The sequence below is a fragment of the Tupaia chinensis genome, unplaced genomic scaffold (assembly GCF_000334495.1).
Source record: "Tupaia chinensis unplaced genomic scaffold, TupChi_1.0 Scaffold000197_1, whole genome shotgun sequence".
NCBI lineage: Eukaryota > Metazoa > Chordata > Mammalia > Scandentia > Tupaiidae > Tupaia > Tupaia belangeri.
Genome location: NW_006159672.1, coordinates 7,992,209 through 8,018,883, shown reverse-complemented (window position 1 = coordinate 8,018,883; position 26,675 = coordinate 7,992,209). Strand labels below are relative to the sequence as shown.

General features: G+C 40.4%; 2 protein-coding genes across 7 annotated transcripts in view; one reads left to right on the top strand and one right to left on the bottom strand.

Annotated features, from left to right (window-relative positions):
• JMJD4 (jumonji domain containing 4) overlaps positions 1–328 on the top strand; it is a 38,586-nt gene extending 38,258 nt beyond the window's left edge. For 3 of the 6 annotated variants that reach the window (XM_014587255.2, XM_014587256.2, XM_006146965.3), the window contains one exon: positions 119–325. In XM_014587255.2, the coding sequence (XP_014442741.1) occupies positions 119–196 (78 nt within the window). In that variant the 3' untranslated portion in view covers positions 197–325. Of the gene's footprint in view, positions 1–118 lie in introns of all 6 variants that reach the window. The other 3 variants (XM_006146960.3, XM_014587252.2, XM_006146964.3) reach the window with 2 other exon arrangements.
• Positions 329–16,625: 16,297 nt separating this feature from the next.
• On the bottom strand, positions 16,626–26,279 carry CYP2E1 (cytochrome P450 family 2 subfamily E member 1). Its single transcript, XM_006146958.3, has 9 exons — positions 26,053–26,279; positions 24,963–25,122; positions 23,507–23,656; positions 22,900–23,060; positions 21,610–21,786; positions 20,053–20,194; positions 19,642–19,829; positions 18,173–18,314; positions 16,626–17,047 (listed from the first exon to the last, which is right to left on the bottom strand). Exons 1-9 carry the CDS (start codon positions 26,227–26,229, stop codon positions 16,863–16,865), a joined length of 1,482 nt encoding a protein of 493 aa, XP_006147020.1. The 5' UTR covers positions 26,230–26,279; the 3' UTR covers positions 16,626–16,862.
• Between the last annotated feature and the right edge of the window lie 396 nt (positions 26,280–26,675).

Genomic DNA, 26,675 nt, shown 5'->3' with positions numbered 1-26,675 from the left:
TGCAGGGAGTGCAGTCAAGGCAAAGGAATGGTGGGGGTAGGGTAGGAAGGGATGGGAGGGGATGGTGTGGATGCAGGAATGGGTGGAGAACTCCATGCAGCACCCTGACCTTCCACAGGCTAGTCCTAAACCTCTAGGAGTCCATGAGGAAAAAGACCAGGAGCCATCTACGGTACAGGGCCTCATGCCTGCCTAAGCCAGGAGGATACATACTGCCTGAAACTTACCCAAGGGGTTATGGAAAATAAAGTTGACTATTTTGGTATAATCTTCCTCAGCTGACTCTGTACTGGGGGAGGGGTGAGAGTTGGGCCTAGACTGAATGAAACTCTGACCTGACTCCACCTTTTAGTCTGATCATTCCTCCTACAGGTGTTTAATAAATGTTTCTTCTTCAATCTCTGGTCTCTGGACTGTTTATCTCTGGGACATGACAGGTTGTTCTACATTTCTAGGTAGAGGGATACAGGCCTGAGACCCTCTCACAATGGGCTAAGGGGGTCTGGAACCACCCAGTAATAGTTTCAGCTCCTTTATGTAGACACTGACTACACAGAGTCCCAGAAATTTAATAAAAAAAAAAGAAAAAGTAGAGCAATGATCTGGGCTCGAAAGTCAGTCCTGTGCTATTGTTCAACCTTTGAGTTGCTTATAGTTTGTGAGTCATGGACATAAAATATGTAACTAAGACATTTGTTGACAGAAACTTCTTAGTATGTTAAAAATTCTCAGTGTGCAAGGGGTCAATGAACTAGGACTTAAAATTGTGTGCATATGAGATGTCTTTTAAATTTGCTGAAATTATTTGACCCAGTTAAGGCCAGTGGTGGGAGTCACTGACCCCTGCCTGAGGTGTCAAAATAATTAATAGTGGGTCCCGTCCAAGTTTATATCTTGTCACCATGACAGTAGATAATGTATTCTGTAAATCCACAGATGGTAGTTTTGGCAGAAGCATTGTGTGCAGGCAAATATATATTCCAAATTTATCATTATTGTTCTTGTATCTAGATTTGGAGTCATTACTGATAGTAACCAAGGCACACCTAACATTTCTCAAAATACACTGTGCTGGACTCTTGTAAGGAGTCATTCAATAAAACTTTCATCTCCCTGAGAAGGATTTAATTTGCTGGACTCATTCATTTGCTTTAATGGTTTAACAGTTCTTTAGTGAATTCTTTAAGATTTTCTAAATTACAAGGTGATGTCATATGCAAATAAAAATAACTGTACTTCTTTCTTTCCAACCTGGATGCCTTTCAGCTATACTCATTCATTGATTAACAACAGGGATACAGTCTGAGGAATGTGTCATTGGGCAGTTTTGTTGTGTGAACATCAAGAGTGTATTTACACAGATCTAGATACATAGCTTATTATACACCTAGGATATGTTGTATAGCATATTGCCCTTAGGTTGCGAACCTGTACAGCTTGTTCCTGTACTGAATACTGTAGGCAGTTGTAATGGAACGGTGTTTGTATACCTGAACATATCTGAATGTAGAAAAGGGATAGTAAAAATGTGATCTAAAAGATAAAAATAGTATGCCTATATAAGGCATCATAAATGGAGTTTGTTAGACTGAAAGTTGCTCTGAGTGATTCAGTAAGTAAGTGGTGAGTGAATATGAAGGCCTAGGACATTACTGAACCCTACTGTGAAGTTTATACTGTACACTTGGGCTACACCAGATATACAAAAGATAATTGTTTTGTTTTTGTTTTTGAGAGTTTTTTGCTATAGGGTGCGTGCACTTGCCAGAAAGATAGAGAGAGACAGAGAGACAGAAAGTGAGAACTTACCCTCTAGGGGCGATGGCCACACTGCAATCCCTTCTCCTCCACTCTCCTTTCGGGATCTTGGGCGCACACGCACACATGCCCAGCATGAATTTAAGCCACCAGGTCCAGGACTTGAACCGCAGTCGACTACATAGGAGTCCGGCAACATAGCCATTGTGCCAACTGCTGGTCCCCAAAATACAGTTTTTAAAAAATATTTATTTTGTTATTATCATCATTTTTAATTTGACCAGAAACAGAGAGAAAGGGAAAGTGAGAAAGCGAGCTGCCAAGTCCTGGACTGAAACCACAGTCAGCCATGTGACTATGGTTTAACACCATGCCACCTGCCAGGCCCACAAAAGATAGTTTTCTTTCTTTAATAACCTTAACTATTACTTACTGTAACTTTTAAAATAATAATTTTATTTTTCATTATTTCTTTATTTGCTACAGGGTATGCATGCTCACTGGAGAGAGGGAGAGAGAGAGAATGAGAAAGTAAGCAGCTAGGTCCAGGACTTGACTCCCACAGTTGGCCATGTGGGAGTCTAGTGCCCCAACCACCATGCCACCTGCTGTCCCCTTACTATACCTTTTTACTTTATAAACTTTTAAAGTTATTTTTTGTTGTTGTTTTGTTTTTCAGAGAGATTTTTGCTATAGTGTGTGTGTACTTGCTGGAGAGACTGAGAGAAACAGAGAAAGTGAGAAATCATCCCTGAAGAGGAATGGCCATGCAGCAATCCCTTCTCCATTCTCCTCTCGGGATTTTGGGCATGCACACACACACCTGGCATGAGCTTATTTTCTTTTTCTTTTTGTTAAAGAATCATTTCATTTATTTTATTCTTACTATTTTTCAGTTTGACCAGAGAGAGAGGGAAAGTGAAAAAGTAAGCCTCAGGATTCAAACCATATGTAGTCATGTGGGAATCCAGCACCTTAACTACCACACTTTCTTTTTGCTATAGGAAGTGTGCACTCACTAGAGAGAGAAGGAAAGAGAAAGTGAGAAATCACCCCCCAGGAGGATAGCCATGCCATAATCCCCGTGCCTCCATTCTCAGGATTTTGGGCATGCACACACGCACACACACACACACACACACACACCTTAGAAAATTAGTCTTAGGGAACTACTATCATGCATAATTTATCATTGACTGAAACTTCAAACATCAAAGAATGTAGAAAGTTCATGAGATTTATGGGACACTGTCAAGAAATCTAATTGTCACTTAAGTTCCAGAAGGAGAAGACACATGACTATTTCTCTTATTGTTCTGGCTAGCACATCTAGGACAATGATGGATAAATAAGGGTGAGAATATTTTTACTTACTTGTTCTTGATATTAGGAAAAAGCACCCAGACTTTCACAGTAACTAGTGATGTTAGTTCTGTGTGCCTGCTAGTGGTTATTTAATCATAGGTACTGAGTTAATAGCACAGCCCACCAGTATAGTTGAACCAGTTGCGTCCAGAAGTGGTGGGAAGTTCTACCTGGTGAACATCTCTACACAGTCTCAAGGTCTAGCTTCTAGACCTTAATTCAAAGTCCTTCCCAGGGAGAGAGTTGCTTACTGTAGCACAGTTTGACAAAAAGCCTCATGAGACTGGGGAAGACACTAGGGATGTTCAATCTATGTCCTTTGTTTTCTGTCTTAACTCTCCTGCATACTTTCTGTGCACAGGTGCCTTTTTGTGCTCTCTCCCTCTTTTCTCACTTTCTCCCATTTTGTTATCTTTTTACTTCTATATTAGAGAAGATATCTTTGTCCTTCAGACCACCACCTTAGTCTGCTCCTGCTCCATGAGTGCACTTGTCAGAGAGAGAGAGCGGATGGAGAAATCACCCCCACCTCTTCAATGAGGCATGGCCTCACTAAATTTATTTTTCTCCATTTCTCTACTATGTTGGAATTTGGGGACACACATAGATATGTGCCTTGTATGTTTTTCAATCCACTTGGGCCAGGATTCAAACTACAAGGTGGGCCATGTGGGATCTAGCTCCCTTAACCATTAGCCATGGCACTGGCCTACTAGCTTAGTCATAAGCTTTATTATTTCTAATACTAGAAGCACCTTTAGCCATTTTACTCACTGGCCAGTTTTTATAAAATGTTTCTGAAGAATAATTGGGGAGTGAGGGAAGGGTAGAAGAAAAGGAATTCAATGTTTGAGTGTGAAATTAAGAATCAGCAAAGGAGGCTTAGAAGGAGCTACTTTGAGTGAGAGAATACCAGGAGGCATGGCATCCTGGAATCTAGGAAAGAAAGAACATGGTCAATTTGCCACATTGCTACGTGTTCACGTGATAGTAGGACTGTGTTCTGAGCACAAGATAGATCATTTGAACTTCAATGAGAGCAGCTGCAATGCATAGTCAGGCAGGAGCCTTTTTTTTGAATGTAGCTGAGATTCTGGGAAGGAACACTGGAGACAGCAGAGAGGCTGCTCTGTCATGGGGTTTTGTTGTAAAGGGACTAAGAGAATGGAAAGCAAGAGAGCCAGAATGGTTTAATTTTTGTTTGTTTTTAAAGATGAGGTATGAATGTGATATGCTGACATGTTTGGTCCAATAGGGAGGATTTCTTTTTTTTTTTTTCTTGGGAGGTTTTTTGCTATAGGGTGCGTGCGCTCGCAGAGACAGAGAGATAGAAAGTGAGAAATCACCCCCCAGGGGTATGGCCATGCCGCAATCCCTTTTGCTCCATTCTCCTTTCGGGATCTTGGGCACACACGCACACGCGCCTGGCATGAGTTTAAGCCACCAGGTCCGGGACTTGAACCACTGTTGACTACATGGGAGTCCAGTGACATAGCCATTACGCCAACTGCTGGTCCCCCAATAGGGAGGATTTAGTGGTCATCCTGAGAGTGGAGAACCACAGGAAAGATGCCCATGACAGGCAAAAAGGCCATTATTGGCCCCCCCAATGAGGTGCTGGTCCTAGGAGGAAGCTGGCATCCACTTCCCTTTGGATTCCTGGGTATCGCATCCACATGTTTGCTTCTCCCTTTGGAGAGGTGGAGTGCCTTTCACAGCAGTCACTAGCATCTTTTCATCTCAGACACCTCCCATTCCAGCCCTTTGCTAGCTCTTTCCTAAGCAAGGACCATCTTTTTATCCCTTAGCTGGCTTCCTCATTTTAATTTGCATTTATCTGGTTTTCAACAAGATTAATGTTTTTAGGTTTATTAGTTATTTTTACTTATTTTTGAACTATTTATTATTTGCCCATTTTTCCAAAGAATATTTATCTTATTAATTTCTGAGAACTCTGAAGTGACATTGTCAGTTATCAAAATAGGCAACATTTTAGTCTTCAGATAAATACATTAACTTACTGGATAGTCCCCTAAAGTTATATATAAGTTTAAAAATTTTATGTCTGGATTCTCTGTCACATGTTTTATGTGAGGAATAATTATCATTTTTTCTATTAAAATTAATAGAAACATTAGCTAAGTTATGGAACCAACCCAAATGCCCCCGTATGGAGGAATGGATTGAAAAACTGTGGCACATATACTCTATGGAATACTACTCAGCCATAAAAACCAACAGAACCCTCGCTTTCAACAGAAAGTAGAAGAATATGGAAGATTTACTGCTGAGTGAGGCAAGCCAGGCTATGAAGGAGAGACATTGTATGTCCCCACTTAACATATACTGAATGTCTGCACTCTATGACTGAAACTGATCGACTAACGGTTGAACAAACACAAGAGAATGATGTGAATGTCAGATGAGGTGTATGTAGAGGAGTGGGGCCTAATGAAGGACATTTGGAGAAGGGATACAGAGGTAGAGCATTGACTAGATGAGAGGTGTGGTGTTATTGGTTGAAGATATTTTAAATATATTTTAAATAATTTAAAGAATTATTTTATTTAACTTTATTTTAATTTGACCAAAGAGGGACAGAGTGAGAGAGAGAACTGCTGGGTCTGGGACTTGAACTGCGGTCAGCCATGTAAGAGTCTAGTGCCCTTAACCACCACACCACCTGTTGACCCCAAGGGTTTACATATCTTTTTAATAAATGTTTGAATTATCTATTAATTACATGGCCATAATCATTGTCAATTTTCCTCTTGGGTTGTTTATTCTTTCCTGATCAAATTCTATAATCTCTTTGTGTATTGTAAGTGACTTGTCTATCATGTATGCATACATGCATAACCTACTATCTGTTATTCCATTATACGTGTACTCAGTTTTGTCCAATCAAAAAACTTCAAGTTTTAAAGCAATCATATATGGTTTTATTTTCTTTTATGGTTTCCTGGTTTTCTGTCTTGCCTAGGTCAAATGTGTTGAAGTAGTTTTCCAGATTTTTTTCATAGGTAGATCGACAAATAGATATTCTTTAAAAGCTTATTATGCTTTATACACAGTTGAGCCAGCACAAACCACCGTTATCTTCTTTACCATTGTGTGAAGACACCACATGGAGACAGCTCCTGGTTGCCCTTTGGTTTGTGACTATTGCTGCCCTACAGATCCCTGATGCTCACATACAAATGGGGCAGCCCTACAGATCCCTGATGCTCACATACAAATGATAAGTGATACTGCAGAGTCGGTGTCACGTAATATATGTTAATGAAGTAATATCAGAGGCTGTCCTGAAGTCCCCACACTCCTTATTTTTACTTGTTTTGTAGTAATTTGGTAGTACTTAAGGGAGTAAGTCATACGAATGCAGCATGATACTTTTATCTAGGGATACGGCCTTCAGTCCCTGTTAATGCTCTGCTCTGTGCAGGCCTTGTCTAATTCTGATCACTCCCACCAGGTGGAGCTACCAGACAGACAGACAGCCTCTGCTGGTGAGTGCAGTGTATCCAGATCATCACACTCACTGATGGGGCTCTTTCTGGATTCTACAAAACATCCTACTCCATGAAACATTTTGTCCTTGATACCACCTTTATGTGTTGGTTCTTTGGAATTATATTCTGGGAGGTCCTCTCCCATGATTACTATACTTCTTTTCTAAGGAGAATGAATGTGAAACCAGTAACTGTGGGCCAGTTTTACACATTTACTTCTTTGAATCTCCCATGACTGGGTGTGGTAGAAGCTACTACTCACTGAAATGATGAGGAAATCTCATGTCCGAGAATTAATTAGCCAGCAAATGGCAAGACCTTTATCTTCAGGGATGGCCAGCAGGAGCTGACTTTGTTGTAAGAAAACTCTGTGGGTCCTTTTCCTTTCATGTGCACTAAGTTTCCAGTCTTTATGGTGGTAGCCTGCTACAGGAAACCTTGGTTGGAGGCTGGATCTTGGCAAAGGCACCTCCTAACTCCAGGGGCTGGGGAAAACATTGGTAAGGGCTCACGGAGCAAGCCAAATGACTAGCTCAGATTTAAGGACTAGAACAGGTTTTGGTGGGAAAATCAGCAATGTCAGAAGAGGAAGAACTTGTGGCATTTTAATAATCTACCATACTAGCTCATGCTATCCACAAAATTTGACTTCTAAATATGATAATTAAAGATATAATGAAAACAATTACAGAAGAGTATTTTTATTACATAGCAGTAGAGAAAAATGCCTAAAATAGAACAAAAAGCAAAATTATCAGGCTATAATAAAATCTAACATTTTGTTGAATAAAATTGTAAACACAGTTAAAAAATAAGCCATAGATAGAGGTTATAATAATATATATATATATGACAATGTAAGCTTAGTATCCATAATTTTAACCTTACATAAATTACAGTGTTAAAGAGCCAAAATTAAGTTTATATCATGGTTCTGAAGAAGCAGTTCATATAACAGAAGATCCCAAAAAAGCAACTAATACATAAAAAGCTATTCAGTGGCTCTATTCATTAGGAAGTGCATGTGTAACATTGATGTAAGTTTCCTACTCATGAAATGGTCAAAAATTTCAAAGTCTGTCAATATGAAATAGGTGCAGAAAGAAACAGAGACTCATACACTACTGGTGGGCATTTAAATTGATATAAAAGGACTTCAACTGTATTTGTAATAATTTATTGTTTTAAAAATATGAAATAAATTTAGCAAATATTAAGACTTAATAAAGCCAGATTGTGGGCACACAGATACTTATTATATTTGTCCTATACTTATCTATGTATGTAGTTTATATTAAAAGTGTTTAAAATCTTATAGTAAAAGAACTTATATTATGGCCCCGGTAGGGCTCCAGGATCTGTTTAGAGCTTTTGACCTTTAAGTACCACTTAGGTCAGGTCAGCATGTTGGTAAGGCTGCTGCTGTGGGCACCCCCACCCCCCCGACCTAGGAATAAAACTTAGGTCAAATTAGCATGTCAGCAAGGCCACTTGCTATTTGCTCTGGAAACTGTGGTAGCCTTGCTGGGAAGCGACCCCCCTCTAACTCCCTGATATACTACTATAAAAAATTACATAGCTCTCTTGAGTATGTGATTAGGTTTTCCCAAAAGTCCCCTGACCACTCCCCTTGGTCCTGATCACCTACTGTTAATTATAATGCTTTATCTCTGTGGTCACAATAGAGGGTGTGCAAAAGTTCTATCTAGGCAGGAATAATCTTGACCTTTGGAAGGCCCTTCAAGATACATTTAACAAACTTAAAGATAATCTTTTCTTTAATAAAGTAGGATTAGGCCGAAACTGGCCCAGAGCACCCCTGCCCTCACCAAGTGAAATAGATAAATATAATAGGATTCCTTAAATTAAGTTTTAGATCCCTATAAAACTATATAAATATCATTCTTTATTAAGATCCATAAGAACTAATATCTATACTTGAGATTTTCTTTTCTCAGTATCATGCTCAGTAATCACAATATGGCTGCTGCTGCATCAGCTGATAATTATCTCTGCTTGCTGGAGCTGCTTTCCCGAAACTGCATTCCATGAAGACCCGCCTACCACAATAGAACCACCCTATCCAACCCTGAATGGAACCTATGATCCCTATTGAACTGATAATTAGAACATGTAACCCCTCACCCATTTACTTGCATGTATCACATTTTCAATAAAAAGGCACGATAATTCCTGGCAGTTGTCACTCCTCAGAGAGCAATCTCTGGGGGTGTCCAACTGAGGACGTGCATAAAAATGGCACCGAGGCCTTAGTCTTCTTCCTTTCCTCCACCACCTCCAACGAGTCAACCCACCCCTGCCGACGCTGGACCCTGGCAGGCAATTATCTAGAGCATGTTTAAGACTAGAGAAATTAAGTATCATGACATAATTTTCAGAAACATGATAACTGTGTTATCTACAAATCTAAGTAACAGAAGGCAGATGTTAAAATGCTAGTCACCTTAGAGTCTAGAGAGTATGGATAAATTCTAGCTTTAAAATTTTTGTTTCCTTTTCTTTTTTCTTCTTGTTCCTAAAATTTTTAAGTTAACTTGTGAAGAGTTTTTAAATTCTTATTTTTTTTTATTTATGGAAATTTCATTCATTAGGACAAGCAGATGGTATACTGGTTATGTTGCTGGACTCCCACGTAGTGGGCCATGATTAGAATCCCGGAACTGGTGGCTTAAAACTCACACCAGCCATGTGTGCATGTGTGCTCAAGATCCCAAGAGGAGAAAAGAGAAGAAGGGATTATGGTGTGGCCATCCCCCCTGGAGGGTGATTTCTTGCTTTCTGTCTCTCTCTCTCTCAGGTGAGCACACAAGGCCTTTAGCAAAAATCTCTCTCTCTCTCAAGAAAGAAAAACAAAGAAAGAAAGAAAAAGAAAGAAAGAGAAATTACATTTATTAAAATCCCGAGGTGTACCAATGCTTTACTCCATCCCATGACTATAAGAAAAATGTGATCCCAACCTCAGGAACTTTGGTATACAAACAAAAACACAAGAAACAATTCTTGTACAATGTAAACAGTGAAATTATTATACACTGAGATTTGGAGGGGAAACCCCAAATAAATGCAAACCAAAGTATTTGTGCTGACACAGGTGGTACTTCAAAGAACAAGATGGAGACAGTTAGAAAACGATTCTGAGATTAAAGATTTCACTAAGATTATTGTAGAGGTTAATTAATTAAATTTCGTGGGCTTCTGAATTAAAATATTATTTCAAGTAATATACAAGCCAATACTGGAAAATTTTATATCTTTAACAAAATAACATCCTTTAAGGGTCAGGGTCAGTATGTCTGAACATTCTCATATGATGCCTTCGATGTGATGGAAGAATAAGAAAAAAATTTATCTTGCATTCAAGTAATTCTCCTCCTCAATATGTTGCTGACACTGAATTGATTTGATCCTGCATTGAAGAGTTTCTCAACGATACACTAGTTATAGTACAACTTAATATTAAAATACTTTTATATTTACAAACTTTCTTCATTAGAATTATTTCAGTACGTAAGAATTCCAGGACTTCGGACCAGCAGATGGCATAATGGTTACATCACTGGACTCCGATGTGGTTGACTGCAATTTGAGTCCTGGACCTGGGGGCTTAAAACTCATGCCAGGCAAGTGTGCATGTGTGCCCAAAATGGTGGAGAGAGAATGGTAGAGAAGAATTGTGACATGGCCATCCCCCCCGGAAGTGATTTCTCACTTTCTATCTCTCTGTCTCTATGTCTCTCCAGTAAGCACACGCACCCTATAGCAAAAATCCCTCTCTAAAAAAATAAATAAATAAAAGATATTCCAGAGCTTAATGGAGAGTTAAAATAATCATGAAATAGAACCAGCAGGTGGCTTGGTGGTTAAGGTGCTGGACACTCCCACATGGCTGACCGCAGTTTGAGTACCAGACCTGGTGGCTTGCTTTCTCACTTTCCTTTACTCTCTTTGTGTATCTCTCTCTGGTCAAATTAAAATAAGTGAATGAATAAATAAAATTAAATAAATAATTATTTTAAAAAATAATCATTAAGTAATTTGTCTATGTGCTGGTTTAATATTTATTTATTTTAAGAATTATTTAATTTATTATTATTATTATTATTATTATTATTTTTAGAGAGAGTTTTTTTGCTATATGGCATGTGTGCTTGTCAGAGAGACAGAAAGCAAGAAATCAACCCCTAGGGGAGGGCCGTGCCACAATCCCTCCTCCATTCTCCTCTTGGGATTTTGGGCATGCATGCACATGTGCCCAGCGTGAGTTTTAAGCTGCTGGACCTAAGCTGGGACTCAAATCATGGGTGAAAAAGTAAGCCGCCAGGTTTAGGACTTGAACCACAGTCTACCATGTGGGAGTCCAGTGCCTTAGCCACCATATCACCTGCAGGCATCTAATATTTATTCTTAAATATTCAAAGAGCTTAGACATCAGGCTTCATGTTGCAGAGGAAGAAAACCCTTTTTCTACTATTCTTCTAGATTATTTGGTTAGGGCCCTGTAAACTGGACCAACAAAAGACAGATTAGAAAGAAGAAAACAAACAGAAATTTATTGGCAAACTGGACTTGAAGGGGGGGGAGTGTAAAAAACTATAAAATTACATGTAATAAAGACTTGTTTCAAACATAAGAAAACTAAGAAGACAGAAAAAAACTATTAAAAATGGGCAAATTAATTGGACAGATATTTCACCCAAGAAGGTATATATTAGATAGTGAATAAGCAAATGGAAAAATATTTAGCATCATTAGTCATTAAAGATATGCAAATTAAAACCACAATGAGATTCTAGTACATTGACTGGAATAGCTAAAGTTAAGATTGATGGGTCCCGCAGGTAGCATGGTGGTTAAGGTGGTGAACTCCAACACAATTGAACGCGGTATTAGTCCCAGACCTGGAGGCTTGAGAATCATGCTGAATAGGTTTGTGTGCATGCCCAGGGTCCCAGGAACAGAAGGGATTGCAGCATGGACATTAAGACCTGGGGGTGATTTCTCAAACCCTCCTTCCCTCTCCCCACCATAGGGTGAGTCCAAGCTCCCTATGGCAAAAACCTAATAAATAAATAAATAAATAAATGAAGAAGACTGACGATACCAAGAATAGTTACAAGTTGGAGTAACTAAATCTCATATACGTTGCTGATGAGGATGCAATTCTTAAACATATACCTCTCACATGACACAATGTCATTTTGATGTGTTTTATTAAGAGAAAAGAAATGAATACTTGTGTTTCTTTCCAGACTCTATAATTTTTTGTCTTTTTCTAAAGAGAAAAGAAAACACAGCTACTTAGATTTGTATATGAATGTTTATAGCACCTTTATTAAAAACTGATTTAAAACTAGAAAGAATCCTAATGTCATGAATAACAAATTATACTCATACAAAGAAATACTACCTAGAAACAAAACTTAGGCAATTTTTTTTTATACAATACATGACTAAATCTCAAAAGCATTTTGGTAAGTGAAATAGTTTACATACCAAAGACTACTAGTGCATGACTTTAATGGCATTCTGGAAAAGGCAAAGCTACAGGAACACAAATTGGACTGGTAGTCAAGGCCTGAGTATGGGGGAGTGCATTGACCACAAAGGGGCATGAAGGAAATTTTAAGGTCATGGAAATGGCCTATGTCTCAATTATGGTGATGTTTATATGATCATACAGTATATTCACGAAACATTATTGTATTATACATTTTAAATCGATGACTTTTATTGTAAACAAGTCACACTTCAATAAAACTATCCAAAAAAGGGGAAGGAGGGAACATCATGAGAAAGTAGATTAGTCCTAGGAGGGTATTAGAGTTCTTAAAATATTGCCCAAAGTGCTAGATTTTATTTTGAAATCATTAGGGTATTTTAAAGGATTTCTGTCCAGGGCAGTGACTGGGCCTGAATTATATCTCAGAAAAATGCATTTTATAAATGTATGTAACTTGGATTTCTGGAAAACACAAGAGGCATGGAAGGAGCAGATACAGGAGGTGGATGCACTTCCATGGTGGGGGCAGAGCTGTTCTCAGTGCAGCACATGCATCGTCTCACTTTTGTCATCACAGCGCTCTGTGCTCTGGGGCACATCCTTCATCTACAAAGAAGGAAGCTAAGTCCTCAATATTTCACCCAAGAAGGTATATATTAGATAGTGAATAAGCAAATGGAAAAATATTTAGCATCATTAGTCATTAAAGATATGCAAATTAAAACCACAATGAGATTCTAGTACATTGACTGGAATAGCTAAAGTTAAGATTGATGGGTCCCGCAGGTAGCATGGTGGTTAAGGTGGTGAACTCCAACACAATTGAACGCGGTATTAGTCCCAGACCTGGAGGCTTGAGAATCATGCTGAATAGGTTTGTGTGCATGCCCAGGGTCCCAGGAACAGAAGGGATTGCAGCATGGACATTAAGACCTGGGGGTGATTTCTCAAACCCTCCTTCCCTCTCCCCACCATAGGGTGAGTCCAAGCTCCCTATGGCAAAAACCTAATAAATAAATAAATAAATAAATGAAGAAGACTGACGATACCAAGAATAGTTACAAGTTGGAGTAACTAAATCTCATATACGTTGCTGATGAGGATGCAATTCTTAAACATATACCTCTCACATGACACAATGTCATTTTGATGTGTTTTATTAAGAGAAAAGAAATGAATACTTGTGTTTCTTTCCAGACTCTATAATTTTTTGTCTTTTTCTAAAGAGAAAAGAAAACACAGCTACTTAGATTTGTATATGAATGTTTATAGCACCTTTATTAAAAACTGATTTAAAACTAGAAAGAATCCTAATGTCATGAATAACAAATTATACTCATACAAAGAAATACTACCTAGAAACAAAACTTAGGCAATTTTTTTTTATACAATACATGACTAAATCTCAAAAGCATTTTGGTAAGTGAAATAGTTTACATACCAAAGACTACTAGTGCATGACTTTAATGGCATTCTGGAAAAGGCAAAGCTACAGGAACACAAATTGGACTGGTAGTCAAGGCCTGAGTATGGGGGAGTGCATTGACCACAAAGGGGCATGAAGGAAATTTTAAGGTCATGGAAATGGCCTATGTCTCAATTATGGTGATGTTTATATGATCATACAGTATATTCACGAAACATTATTGTATTATACATTTTAAATCGATGACTTTTATTGTAAACAAGTCACACTTCAATAAAACTATCCAAAAAAGGGGAAGGAGGGAACATCATGAGAAAGTAGATTAGTCCTAGGAGGGTATTAGAGTTCTTAAAATATTGCCCAAAGTGCTAGATTTTATTTTGAAATCATTAGGGTATTTTAAAGGATTTCTGTCCAGGGCAGTGACTGGGCCTGAATTATATCTCAGAAAAATGCATTTTATAAATGTATGTAACTTGGATTTCTGGAAAACACAAGAGGCATGGAAGGAGCAGATACAGGAGGTGGATGCACTTCCATGGTGGGGGCAGAGCTGTTCTCAGTGCAGCACATGCATCGTCTCACTTTTGTCATCACAGCGCTCTGTGCTCTGGGGCACATCCTTCATCTACAAAGAAGGAAGCTAAGTCCTCACTTGGCTGGCCCTGACACTTTGAATCTTTCCACTACATAATACTGCTACCAAAATAGGTCCATTCTAAGGCAACTGCATGGACTATCCAAGAAGGGTTGAGGGGGCTGGGACTGAAAAAGATGTACTGCATGGAGTAACTACGGCGTTTGCAACACCATCACCCATGAGTAGTAAGAGGTGATCCTCTGGGTCTTTCTGAGTAACTGGGGAGAATATCAGCAACAATGAAATACTGAGGGATTGTGCCTGTATGGGTAGAGATATCCATCACCTGTAAGTAGGGCCTGTAGCTGAGGAAGGAGTCTAAAGTGGAGACAGGATTTAAATATAATTTTTTTGAGATTGTTAAATTGAATCATTCTATCTCAATTATTTGACTACTTTTCAAGCAGTGACCAGAGTATCTTTTCTTCAGTTACCCACACATTTCTATTGACCCCTTCTCTTCTGATCTTGCAAAATGTGGTTTAGATCACTATTTGTTTTTAAAGTGGGACTAATTTTCCAAAGTGATGTTATCTCTGAGTCAGTGCTCACTCTTGAGGAGACAGTAGTAGGACCTTCAATTGCTGATGTTTGAGAAAGCACCAAGTGAATGCAGATTTAGATTATGCTGAGCAGGATGTCAACCAAAGACACTTAACAGCCAAATGATGCCATTATCAGTTCAGCAACAACCCTCAGAGGGCTCCTACACATCCTCCCAACATTTTTCTATCACTATTTGGGAACTTTAGAATTTTCCTAGGATATTTTCTCAAATCTAAACCACTCTCTGGACAAAGCAAATAAAAAGACATTTGCATACATTTTTTTTTTTCTGCTAGAAGTGGTCTTGCCACTGTGGAGATGGATTGGCGAGAAAGACAGATGCCCTTCAGTGGGGCAGCTGGTGCTTCAATCTACTGATTTGCCCATCTGTTATCTTTCGTTTTCAATCGTGCCACAAGATGCATGAGTTGGAAGGTGCGGTCAGTAGAACAATGTCTCCCAAAGACATCTACATCGTAATCCCAAGAATTTATGGACATGTTACCTTACACGGTGAAATAAATTTGAATATGTAATTTGAGATGGACAAATTATCCTAGATTATCATGGTGGGTCCAGTGAAATCCCTATAATCTGGATGGGGGAGGTCATAGTCAGGTGAGTGCATGTGCCCTCCTTCAAATTAAAAAAGAAAAAAAGAGAGAGAGAAAGGGAAAGAAAGGGGCAGCTATCATCTTCATATTACAGAGAGGAAGCCAAAGTACAAAGTACAGAGGGCTTGCTAGTGTGTGCTAGCTGGTGGGAACAGGTTCTTACTTCAAACTCCTTTTCTATTTTACAACATTCACTGTTCAGTTTACTAAGATGATTTCAAGCTTTCTTATCTTTTTTTCATTCCATGCAAGAGTCCTCATATGCATAGAATTTCTTCTTCCAGACACAAACTCATATTTTAATATTAAGAGATAATAATGAGACCAGTAGATGGTGTATTGGTTATGTTGCTGGACTCCCACACAGTCTACTGTGGTTCAAGTCTCGGACTTGGCAGCTTAAAACTTGCGCTGGGTGCATATGTCTGTGTGCCCAAGATTCTGAAAAGAGGATGGAGGGAAAGGTATTGCAGCATGGCTATCTCCCCTGGGGGAGGGGTGATTTCTTTCCTTCTGTCTCTCTTTGTCTCTATGGTGAGTTGCATGCACCCTACAGCAAAAATCTCTCTAAAAAATATAGAGAGAGATAATAATAGATGACTATGCTGACTTTCAGGTATGTATTTTAACCTTAAGATATAGCACAGAAATGATGTTTATAGGCCAAAGGAATAGCTTTATATCCTAAGGCAAGATGATAAGAGATAAAGTTTTGACAAGGCTAATAAATTCTGCCAGAACTATTTCTTACTACTCCAGTCTACAAAATGGTGTCTTTATTCTTTTTTTGTCAATCCTTTATAGTAGATATTGACTCTGGTGACTGGTTAGTTCTGCTTTCAGAAAAGGTTAGTTTAACTTATAATGATAGATTCTCTCTCTCTCTCTCTCTCTTTCTCTCTCTCTGTATTAGCCCAGTTGCTTTTTAAATTAAATTTAATTTTATAATTTCTTATTTACATTTGATGGTACATACAGCCAAGTATTTTTGACAAAGGGCACAAAATAATCTAATGGAGAAAAGAAAGTCTTTTCAGCACATGGTGCTGGAAAAAACAGATATCCACCTGCAGAAATATGAAACTATAGCCCTATCTCTCACCATTAACAAAAGTCAACTAGAAATATAACAAAGATCTAAATGTAAAGCTTCAAAAGGTAAAACTCTTGGAAAAGCACAGGGAAAACATTTGAAGACATTGGAGTGGGCAAAGATAGATTCTTTGCCATTGTTTTTAGCAAATCCAACATAACTTCAATCTCGCTTTTTAGTTTAATAAAATATTCTTGGACTTTGCTTTCAAATTCTGTCTGGAGAGCATCAACTCTGACTTAATTTATGCCATATGGATCCCTGACTTCCTTCTCTAGGACTGTGGGAACTATCTTCTTGGTGGAACTGAGGGGATAGTAGGAGGCAGGAAAACTTGTAGGTTGCATTCAAAGAGGCAGGTTGTCTTTCAGGATGTGTCTTTCTTACTCATGAACGGGGAATGACACAGAGTTTGTAGTGTCGTGGGATGCTACCAAACCCAATTGTAAGAGGGCTAAGGTCAATATCTTTTGGGTCAACAAGAGACTTCAAATTAAAATGCTGCAAAATGGCTGACAAGAATAGAAACAATTCCATGCGAGCCAGGCCTTCTCCAACACACACCCGTTTTCCTAGAAGTAATAAAAGTATTGATGAGATACTGAGGCAGTTTCATAGAGACAGCACCATTAAAAATGAGACAGCAGAGGGAGAGTGGGGTGCGAGGAGGCTATGGGTAAACTATCATGAAGCAGGATTTACCCCTCTCTGCCAGCTGAAAGAAGCATATATATTTCAGTATAAGAAAATCAATGAAATTGACCTATTCAGAGATCAGTCTTTACATAACCTCAATCATCCAGAACTCAAGTGCAAAAACGTTTGTTAAATTGGTAAACTGGTCTCTGCCCAGTTAAGAAAGCACTGGGAACCAGCAGGTAGCGTAATGGCTATGTCGCTGGACTCCCACGTAGTCGACCGCGGTTCATGTCCCGGACCCGGTGACTTAAAACTCACACCATGCGCGTGTGCGTGCGTGCCCAGGATCCCGAGAGGAGAATGGAGGAGAAGGGATTGTGGCGTGGCCATCCCCCCTGGGGGGCGATTTCTCACTTTCTGTCTCTCTATCTCTCTCTATCTGTCTGGCGAGCGCACACACCCTATAGCGAAAAACTTCTCAAAAAAAAAAAAAAAGAAAAAAAGAAAAGAAAAAAAAGAAAGCACTATCCAAGGTTTATCCATGGAACCCTGCAGGAAAGAAATGGGGACAGCTAGAAGTTAATGTTCCATGTTGGGTGTTTAAGTTACTAAGTTGATTCTTCTCTTGCCCCAATACCTGAGGTGTGGCCCTGGGCAGGTAGTCAAGGAACTTAAAAAGGGTCACTGAATCACATCTTGGAGAAGACTTTGTTGATGACGTATGACACGTACAGGTAACCAAAGGCTAGATTTTGTTTAATAATCTTTGTTTACAATTATGAATAATTAGGTAATACATTTTCAAGAGAGTTTCACTAAATCCTATAGAATCGATTAAATTTTCCATCCTATAGAAAAAATATTCTACCCACAATATCTTATCCTTAGGACTTCTCTGAGTAGGGAAGAACACATTTAAGCCATGTCAATATAAACAAGGAACATGAAAAAGCTCAGAGAGTTGAAGCCTGTCTGGGATGATGGCAAAGTATACATGAAGTAGAAATGATGAAATTAAGAGACAACGTCCCAGAGGAAGGTGCTGCCTCTGAACTTACCTGTGGAAAATGCCTTAAAATGGTCACTGTATTTGAATTTCCCATTTTCATTCAAGAAGTGCTCTGGTTTAAACTTTTCTGGATCAGGAAATTCTTGTTTGTCATACAAAAGGGAGTCCAGAGTTGGAATTACAACTGTGCCCTAGGAGAAATAAAGACTGTCTCAGTCAAGTTACCAAAACATGAGTTTTCATCTGGCAGGCCTCAGTAAAGAAAGTTGTTTTGAACTTTACATTATACAGAATACTATATTTCCAGTTGTTTGGTTAAGAACTAGATGGAAAGCAGTTAGGAGTCAGGTTTAAATGAAGATGAAACACTCATCTTTTCACAGGATTAACTCCACGTCTAGTTGTTGTCTGTTACTGTTGTAATATACTACAAATCTCTACAAATAGAACTACCATATGATCCAGCAATTCCACTCCTTGGTATCTACCCAAAGGACAAAAGAATTCTTCATCAGAAAAGTGCTTGCACATCAATGTTTATTGCAGCACTATTCACAATTGCTAAGACATGGAACCAACCCAAATGCCTCTGAACAGATGAATGGATTGAAAAACTATGGCGCATATATTCTATGGAATACTATTAAGCCATAAAAAACAAAACTGTGGCTTTTGACAAAAAGTGGAATATGGAAGATTTACTGCTGAGTGAAGCAAACCAGGCTATGAAGGAGAGAAACTATGTCCCCACTTAATATATATTGAATGTCCGCACTCTATGACTGAAACTGATTGACTGAAGGCTATACAAACACAGTAAATGGGTGTAAATACCAGAGATAGTGTGTGTGGAAGAGTAGGGCCTGAGGAAGGACATTTAGAAGAAAAATATGAAGGCAAAGCATTAATGGGACAAAGAAATGTGGTATTATCTGTTGAAGATATTTTATAGTTTTATCAACTGGACTAAGGAGAAATGTTTCCATATTGAAATATTCACTTTGTAAGCTAGATAATGTGATCGAATGTATAAAAGAAAATGAAATAAATAAATAAAAACAATACCAAACTGAATCTACCAATGTAAAAACAAAAAAATACATATTTTATTTTAAAAAATGGAAAATTTAAAAAATATATACTACAAATCTCAAGCACTATCTAAGGAAGTACTTTTACTGATTTCTTCCATTTATTTGGTTGTCAGATGCAAGTGTTGGTGAAACAAACAGCACTTTGCAGAGTGGGAATGCTGGCCGCCTCACTCCAGCCACATCTGCCAAAGAGAAATGTTCTTGGATCCCCCAGTCCTATTCCCTGGCAGTCTAAATGTGATGGTGCTCAGTGTTGTTATATTTTGATCAACTGGACCGGGGAGAAATGTTCACATATTGAAATGTTCACCTTGTAAGCTAAATAATGTGATTGAATGTATAAAAATATGTAGATAAATAAATAGATAACATTAAAAAAAATGTGATGGTGCTCATGGTGTGTACACTCCAGCTCATGCCTGACCTTGGGGATAAGGTATCCTCTAAACATGGTGTCCCGGGTTGCTTCATGAGGCAGGTTGGAGGGCACAAGGTTGATGAATCGCTGAATCTCATGCACCACCGCATCCATGTAGGGCATCTCTAGCCTGTCCTTGACGGCAGGGATTCGGCTTGGCCCAATCACTCTGTCAATTTCCTCATGAAGTTTTTCTGCCAAGATATAAATGGGATAAATTTAAAAGATTGACTCCAGGAGGGTTAGGTATCCACCCAATCATTTACTTATCTATCCAATCATCCTTCGTGAAATTTAGTGATTCACCCAAAGATCTCACTTTGTCACCTACAAGAGATAAAAAGCAGCAGCACACAACTGGAGCCTAAAATTTTCAAGACCAGCCTGGGAGGCTCATTCTGCTCATCACTTGCATACCTTCAATCTCTGGGTATTTCATGAGAATCAGTAGCCCATATCTCAGAGTGGTGCTAGTGGTCTCAGTCCCTGCAAAGAACAAGTCGGCCACGGTCACAGCGATGTTGTCCAATGTGTACAAGGGTTCTGAACTGTGCTTTTCCTGTGATGTTAGAGATAGACAGGGGCTTGATAAGAGGATGTCTTCTGGTGGACACAAGGAAGATGCTTTTTTCCTTTCAGTAAAAGGGATAACCTGGTCAGCTTCACAGGGAGAAAGGAGCTAAGGATAAGAGGGGCTTTCCCAGTGGAAACAGGACTTGAAGCTATGAGAGACATGGTCATTTCCACCTCCCAGCCAGGGAAACTGAAGCTCCCATGAAATGAGCTGAGGGCAAGACTTGGCTCTTTATCCAGGCTATGGAGGTTTGTCTTCCTCAAAAGCATGAGTGCTGTCCCAGGGGAGGTGAGATATCCCCTGGCATCAGTCCCAGTTCATGGCTGAGTTGTGGAGCCCCTGCTAACATTCCTCAAGCTGCAGGGGCTCTTGTTTGCCTCTTTCCACCCCCAAGGCCAGAACCTCTGAGCCCCAGGGGAATGGAGGGGGCTCTCAGGGGTCAAACTGATGGTGAACATTCTCCAACAACTCAGGAAGTTTATCAGAAGTAAGTGTGGAATTCACATATTGTTCTCAAGCACAAGCAACACAAAAAGAAAAGACAGGGGTATAAGAAACATCACCAATCTGGACCAAGGACAGGGTGCCCTGCGGGACTATAGCTAGATGAAGCAGGGAAGGTCTGGAACCCCTGGAAGCTATGCACAATTGTGCCAAAAAAGAATGACCAGGCCAGTGCAGTGGACAGACAGGCTGACTGTGCCTCCACATTTGGGGTATTATGAGCAGTGTGCAGTAGTAATGCTGAATCCAAGTGCATTAATGCAACATTAAAACCATTAAAATTTAAGTGAGGGCTAGATGGTGCTGCAGCAGGGAAATGTGACACTGCAAGGCCCACCCACATGGGAGGGTTCTAGGTTCACATCTGGAGACCTCCTCACCCATGACCCAGGTCTAGCTGAGGCTGGGAATGGATCACAGCATCAAGACCCTCTTGGGGATACATACAGTAGGCTCTTTCACACATGAAGGAGATAAAAGGAGATAAATAATCTTTAAAAAAGTGTTTGTTTGTTTTTTGAGAGAGATTTTTGCTATAGGGTGTATGCACTTGCCAGAGAGATAGAGAGAGGCACAGCCACAGAAAACAAGAAATCATCCCCAGGGGGGATAGCCACACCACAATCCCTTCTCATTCTCCTCTCAGGAATTTGGGCACGTATGTACATGTGCCTGGTGTATTTTAAGTCGCCAGGTCCGGGACTCAAACCGCGCTTGACAATGTAGGAGTCCAGCAGCATAACAATTAAGCCACTTGTTGGTTCCAAAAATAGTTTTTAAAAATGTACCTATTGGCAGCTTGGACACCAGCAAGTATAAGTTATAATATAAATCTGAAAAATGGATGCCCCTTATTCTATTCTAGTGATCCTGTTTCCTATGTGAGTTGCAGGTACCTTCTCCATTTCCATGAGTAGGCAGTCGGTGAAGTCTTGGGGACAGTTGGGGTCCAGTGACTGATAGTGCTCCTTCACTCTTTCATATACATAATCTTTTATTTCATACACATTTTTAATTACTTTTCTATGTCTTCCAGGCAGGTACTGAATATAACCTGAAAAATAGTTGTAAAGCTACAGAGAGAGAGAGAGAAAATGATCTTATTATGTATTTTTTCCAGATTCAGCATAATTTTGTGTGGTAGGCTAATAACGTTCTTCAAACTTGAATTTATGGCTGGAATTATCGTATTATTTATATATTTGGGGTCAGTGCTGCTTTTTGTGGGCAGCCTTCTCCTAGGTGGTGTTCATTCTGTAGTGAAAATGTAAACACAGATTGATACATATCCTGAGGTTAAGAAAGGGGTACACAGGTTCCCACAGATGTCTCTCAGACTGTTTGTACTATGTAGGCAAGCCCTCTCTGCCCCCCTACCCTCTCACAAATTCTCCTGTTTTCTACCTTTTGTAGGCCTGTTTGTCCCATACAACCTAAATTTTTCCTTCCTTCCCCCCCCCCCCAAGGGTGAAAGACAGAAGGCAGTCGGTGAAGTCTTGGGGACAGTTGGGGTCCAGTGACTGATAGTGCTCCTTCACTCTTTCATATACATAATCTTTTATTTCATACACATTTTTAATTACTTTTCTATGTCTTCCAGGCAGGTACTGAATATAACCTGAAAAATAGTTGTAAAGCTACAGAGAGAGAGAGAGAAAATGATCTTATTATGTATTTTTTCCAGATTCAGCATAATTTTGTGTGGTAGGCTAATAACGTTCTTCAAACTTGAATTTATGGCTGGAATTATCGTATTATTTATATATTTGGGGTCAGTGCTGCTTTTTGTGGGCAGCCTTCTCCTAGGTGGTGTTCATTCTGTAGTGAAAATGTAAACACAGATTGATACATATCCTGAGGTTAAGAAAGGGGTACACAGGTTCCCACAGATGTCTCTCAGACTGTTTGTACTATGTAGGCAAGCCCTCTCTGCCCCCCTACCCTCTCACAAATTCTCCTGTTTTCTACCTTTTGTAGGCCTGTTTGTCCCATACAACCTAAATTTTTCCTTCCTTCCCCCCCCCCCAAGGGGGAAAGACAGAAAGTGGAGCTTAAGAGAGGGGGAAAGAAGAACACAGCTCCCAAGTAAAGAGCAGGTCCTGGTAAAATGAATTGCCCTTCTTCTTCTGTTTCTAATGTAAACTATACAGTTGAAGATTAATGAAAAAGGAGGAAAACTGCTTCACCTGGAGCCAGGGAGTACTTAGCAGGTAGAAGTTCTCATTAAACAAACTCATCAGTCTCAGAAATGTCTTGTCGTTGTAGTCAAAATGCTTGTGGAAGAGGATGTCAGAAATGACATTGCAGGGTGCACAGCCAATGAGATAGGTGGGATCGAAGGGCTGGCCTGGAAAACAGGTGATGTATCAGAGCAATGCATATGTGGGTATGAGGAGAAGCTGGGGAACACTTTCACCATGGCCTTTCATGCACCAACTCAGTCTTCTGCCAAGTAGTTACTGTCTGTGAGGAGACAGCTAAAACTGATCATTCACAAAAAATAGTGACTATTTGGACCTAGTCAGGTTTTCTTTACTTTCAATGTTACTTAGCATACAACAATCATGCACTCAATGGTCACTCTCACTCCTCCTTTAACATAGAGCTAGAAACTCAAGTTGTGAAGAGTAGTGTCTGCAAACAAACATGACTCTTTCCTTGTCTTTGAGTCCCTTTAGCTGCCTACTGCTTCCAGGTTGTTCAGATGCCATCTGGGGGTCCCAGGCATAGCTTCCCCATCCCCATGGTTGTCTGCATGAGGACTGGGTCCTGCCGGGGGTATCAGATACTCACCCTGGGTCTTCCTGAGCTCCTCCAGCAGAACGTGGGCCTCCTTTTGGATCCGCAGCTCATTGCCCTGTTTCCCCATCCCATAGTCCCGGAGGACAGTCAAGGAAAACCGCCGGGTGTCCTTCCAGGTGGGACCATTATTGAAAATAACTCCTAAAGAGGAAGAGGGACCAAATGCCCAGTTCTTAGAGAAACACACTTTGAGTGGGAAGTGGCCATTGACAGGACCCCAGTGTGCTGGACAGGGTGTGCAGAAGTGGTGGAACCTCAGGGGATGAGAAGGGATATGCCACCATACTTGTGCTTTGTACCATGCTTCACCATCACACTTAGCTTCTCCTTGAATGTTCTTCATACTACCAATCTATATCCTTTCTTTTTCCTTTCCCTGAGTATTTCCCATGCTAAATAAAATCACTCTTAGAAAAATCTCCCACCTCTTTTCTATTGACAAAATGCTTGAAAAGACAGTCTGTTCTCAAGGATTTTTAACCCTCATGCTATAAACACAGCATGACTTCACAATAAATGTCTTTACTAAAATTTAAGAGGTCACATGGCTCTCCAGCAGGGACAACTGGATTTGGGAAAACTGAACATTTTTCCTTTTTATTCCCAGGTCCCCATAGACACACAGAAGATGAGGACTGAAGTCAGGAAGCAGGAGGATGGGAAAACACCCAGATGAATACCATTCAGACTCCCAGACACAAACCACACTTTTACTCTGGAGATAACAGATGTGTTTTCTGGATACACTGAACTCAGGGCTCTGGAGACAGGAGGTGTGGAGGAGCGACAGCAGAGGTAAGGCCAGAAGAAGGGATTTTATGGTAGTCTCATTCCCTCCTTCTAGGTCTTTGAACATCAACCCCCAAGTGGGACACAGGAGGCTCCCTCTCTGGAGATCAACAGCTGCAGCTGAGCAGAGCCCCGAAGCCCTGCCTGTAAGCACAGTGTAGTGTCCAGCGGCTTTTCATGCCTTATCATAGAAGACGGCACCTCTGTGGATGGAGCTACCTACATACCAGAGGCAGCTGAAGCTGGGAGTAGAAAGAATTCCCAAGAAGCGCAGGAGACTGAGGGCTCTGGAAGGTGGAAGTTGGGAGGTGGAAGATGGAAGGTCTAGGTGGAAGTGCAGCTCATGCTCAGATCCTGAGTCTATTTCTTTAAAAAGGACTGCACCTCTGGTCAGAGCATGGGCGCCTTGAGGACTTACTCATTTTTGGTACAGAGTGCCCACTCAGGAGTCTCACATACAGCTTTCATTAGGACTGGTAATGAGCAATGCATGCCTGCACAAACCGTTACCCCAATTGTCTGAACACCCCTTACCTTTCTGTAACCATTCTGTTGATGTTATTATTGTTAGTTTAGTGTTTGGCCAGCAACAACATGGCTTGTTCCAGTCATTGTCTTGGAGGGTGTTGTGCCTCCACATCCCAGGAAGTGGACTTACCTTTGTCCTTGTGTGCCTGGAATGCAGGGATTTCGCCTCGCCCAGAGAACTCATTCTTGTAGTCCAGCAACACTTCCCTAACAGCCTTGTAGCCATGCACCACCACAATGCGCCGTGAGCCCAAGTACAGTGTGAACACTGGTCCAAAGCGCTCTGCCAGCTGCAAATACCAGAAGGCACAGTGAGGCCCCAGATGTAAGGATGGTGGTGCTTTAAACCACCTGCCCACAAACCCTCCAAGTTGTTGCTATTGTTGACCCAAAAAACCCAGAGGGATTTGGGGAATAGCTGTCTTTATTGTACCAGGGGAAAGACTGCATCTGCAAGGCATGTACTGTCATGTCTGTGCCCCTGCTTATGCCGCTAGGACTCCACTACTCACCTGCCTGGATCCTGCAAGGCTGCTTTGCTAACACCTGCTTCTATAACCCCACTGTCTGTTTTCCCCATTGTCTTTCAAGGTCCTGGACCCAGGGCACTTGCAGACTGACCTGCTCCTACTCCTGCCACCAGTGCATTCCCTGAGATGCATGAGGTACGGTGGTTCCCACCGCCTACTGCAAACACCAAGTGCTGTTCTATGCCCTGCATCATTCTTATTAACTCAATTAATTTTTAGATTTGTTAGCTTATACAATGTTCACAATAGTTGTAGGAAACCATTATTGTTATTGTTCTGGTATCGCATAGGAGGCTGATTCAACACTTTACTTTTCAACTTTTTTTTTTTTTTTTTGCCACCATACAAGTTGACATTCAGCTGGTGTGCTCTTGGTTATGAATGCATCATCATTGCTGCCTGTTAAGCTGGGGCATAGTGATGTCCCTGGCCACACTGGCCTCCACACAATCAAGCCAATGACCAGGCTCAAGCAGGGATCTACCATAGCCTATATCTGAGTACTCCTTGCCCAAGCTGTACCACTAGCTAAATATTTTGAATATCACTCTTGGGTGCTATTATTAATTCAGTTGATTCATAACAGGCTGGTACTGAATAACAACAGTGTGTGTGACAGTAAGTTAAATGCACACATATTAGATGTAAATCTTGAATTATTTTCTCTAAGATCAATGACATTTCCCTTACCCTGGTAAAAGACTTGGGAACATTCTTCACGTCTAACTGGAGAAGATTCCCAATGATGGGCAGTGGGAAAGGTCCAGGGGGCAGGTTCCAGCTGCTGTGGATATGCTTCCAGATGGAGATGAGCAGGAGGGTGACCATCCATCCCAGCAGGATGATAGTAATGCCAAGAGCTGCCATGGTGCCTCTGGGGTCCTGCCGATTAGTTGGGACTATTATGTGGAAAGGCAGTGTTTTTCTAATGTATCATTGAGAAGGAGGGTGACCAACCAACCAATGCCACTTTCCTCTTCCCTGTGCCCAAGTCACTAGTTTATTATTAACTGCTATTGGCCATTACTTCAAAGGTTGATTCTTGCACCCATTGCCTCTTGGAATTCTATCCAGTGACCAGAGGATGACGAAGCTGGGCTCTGTCAACACTGGTTGCTGGAACCTGTCACCTGTGCCAGTCAACATGCCCAGGGACACCACAAACCCATAGGTCAGAAGTGGGTGGGAGACTGTTCTACCCTTTGACAATGGTTGGATGAGGGTGCATTAAGGTCTTTTTCAATTGAGTTTGTTTGGGATAGGATTTTTGTGAAGCAACACCAACCTTATGCTGACCTCTTCCAGGCAGGGTG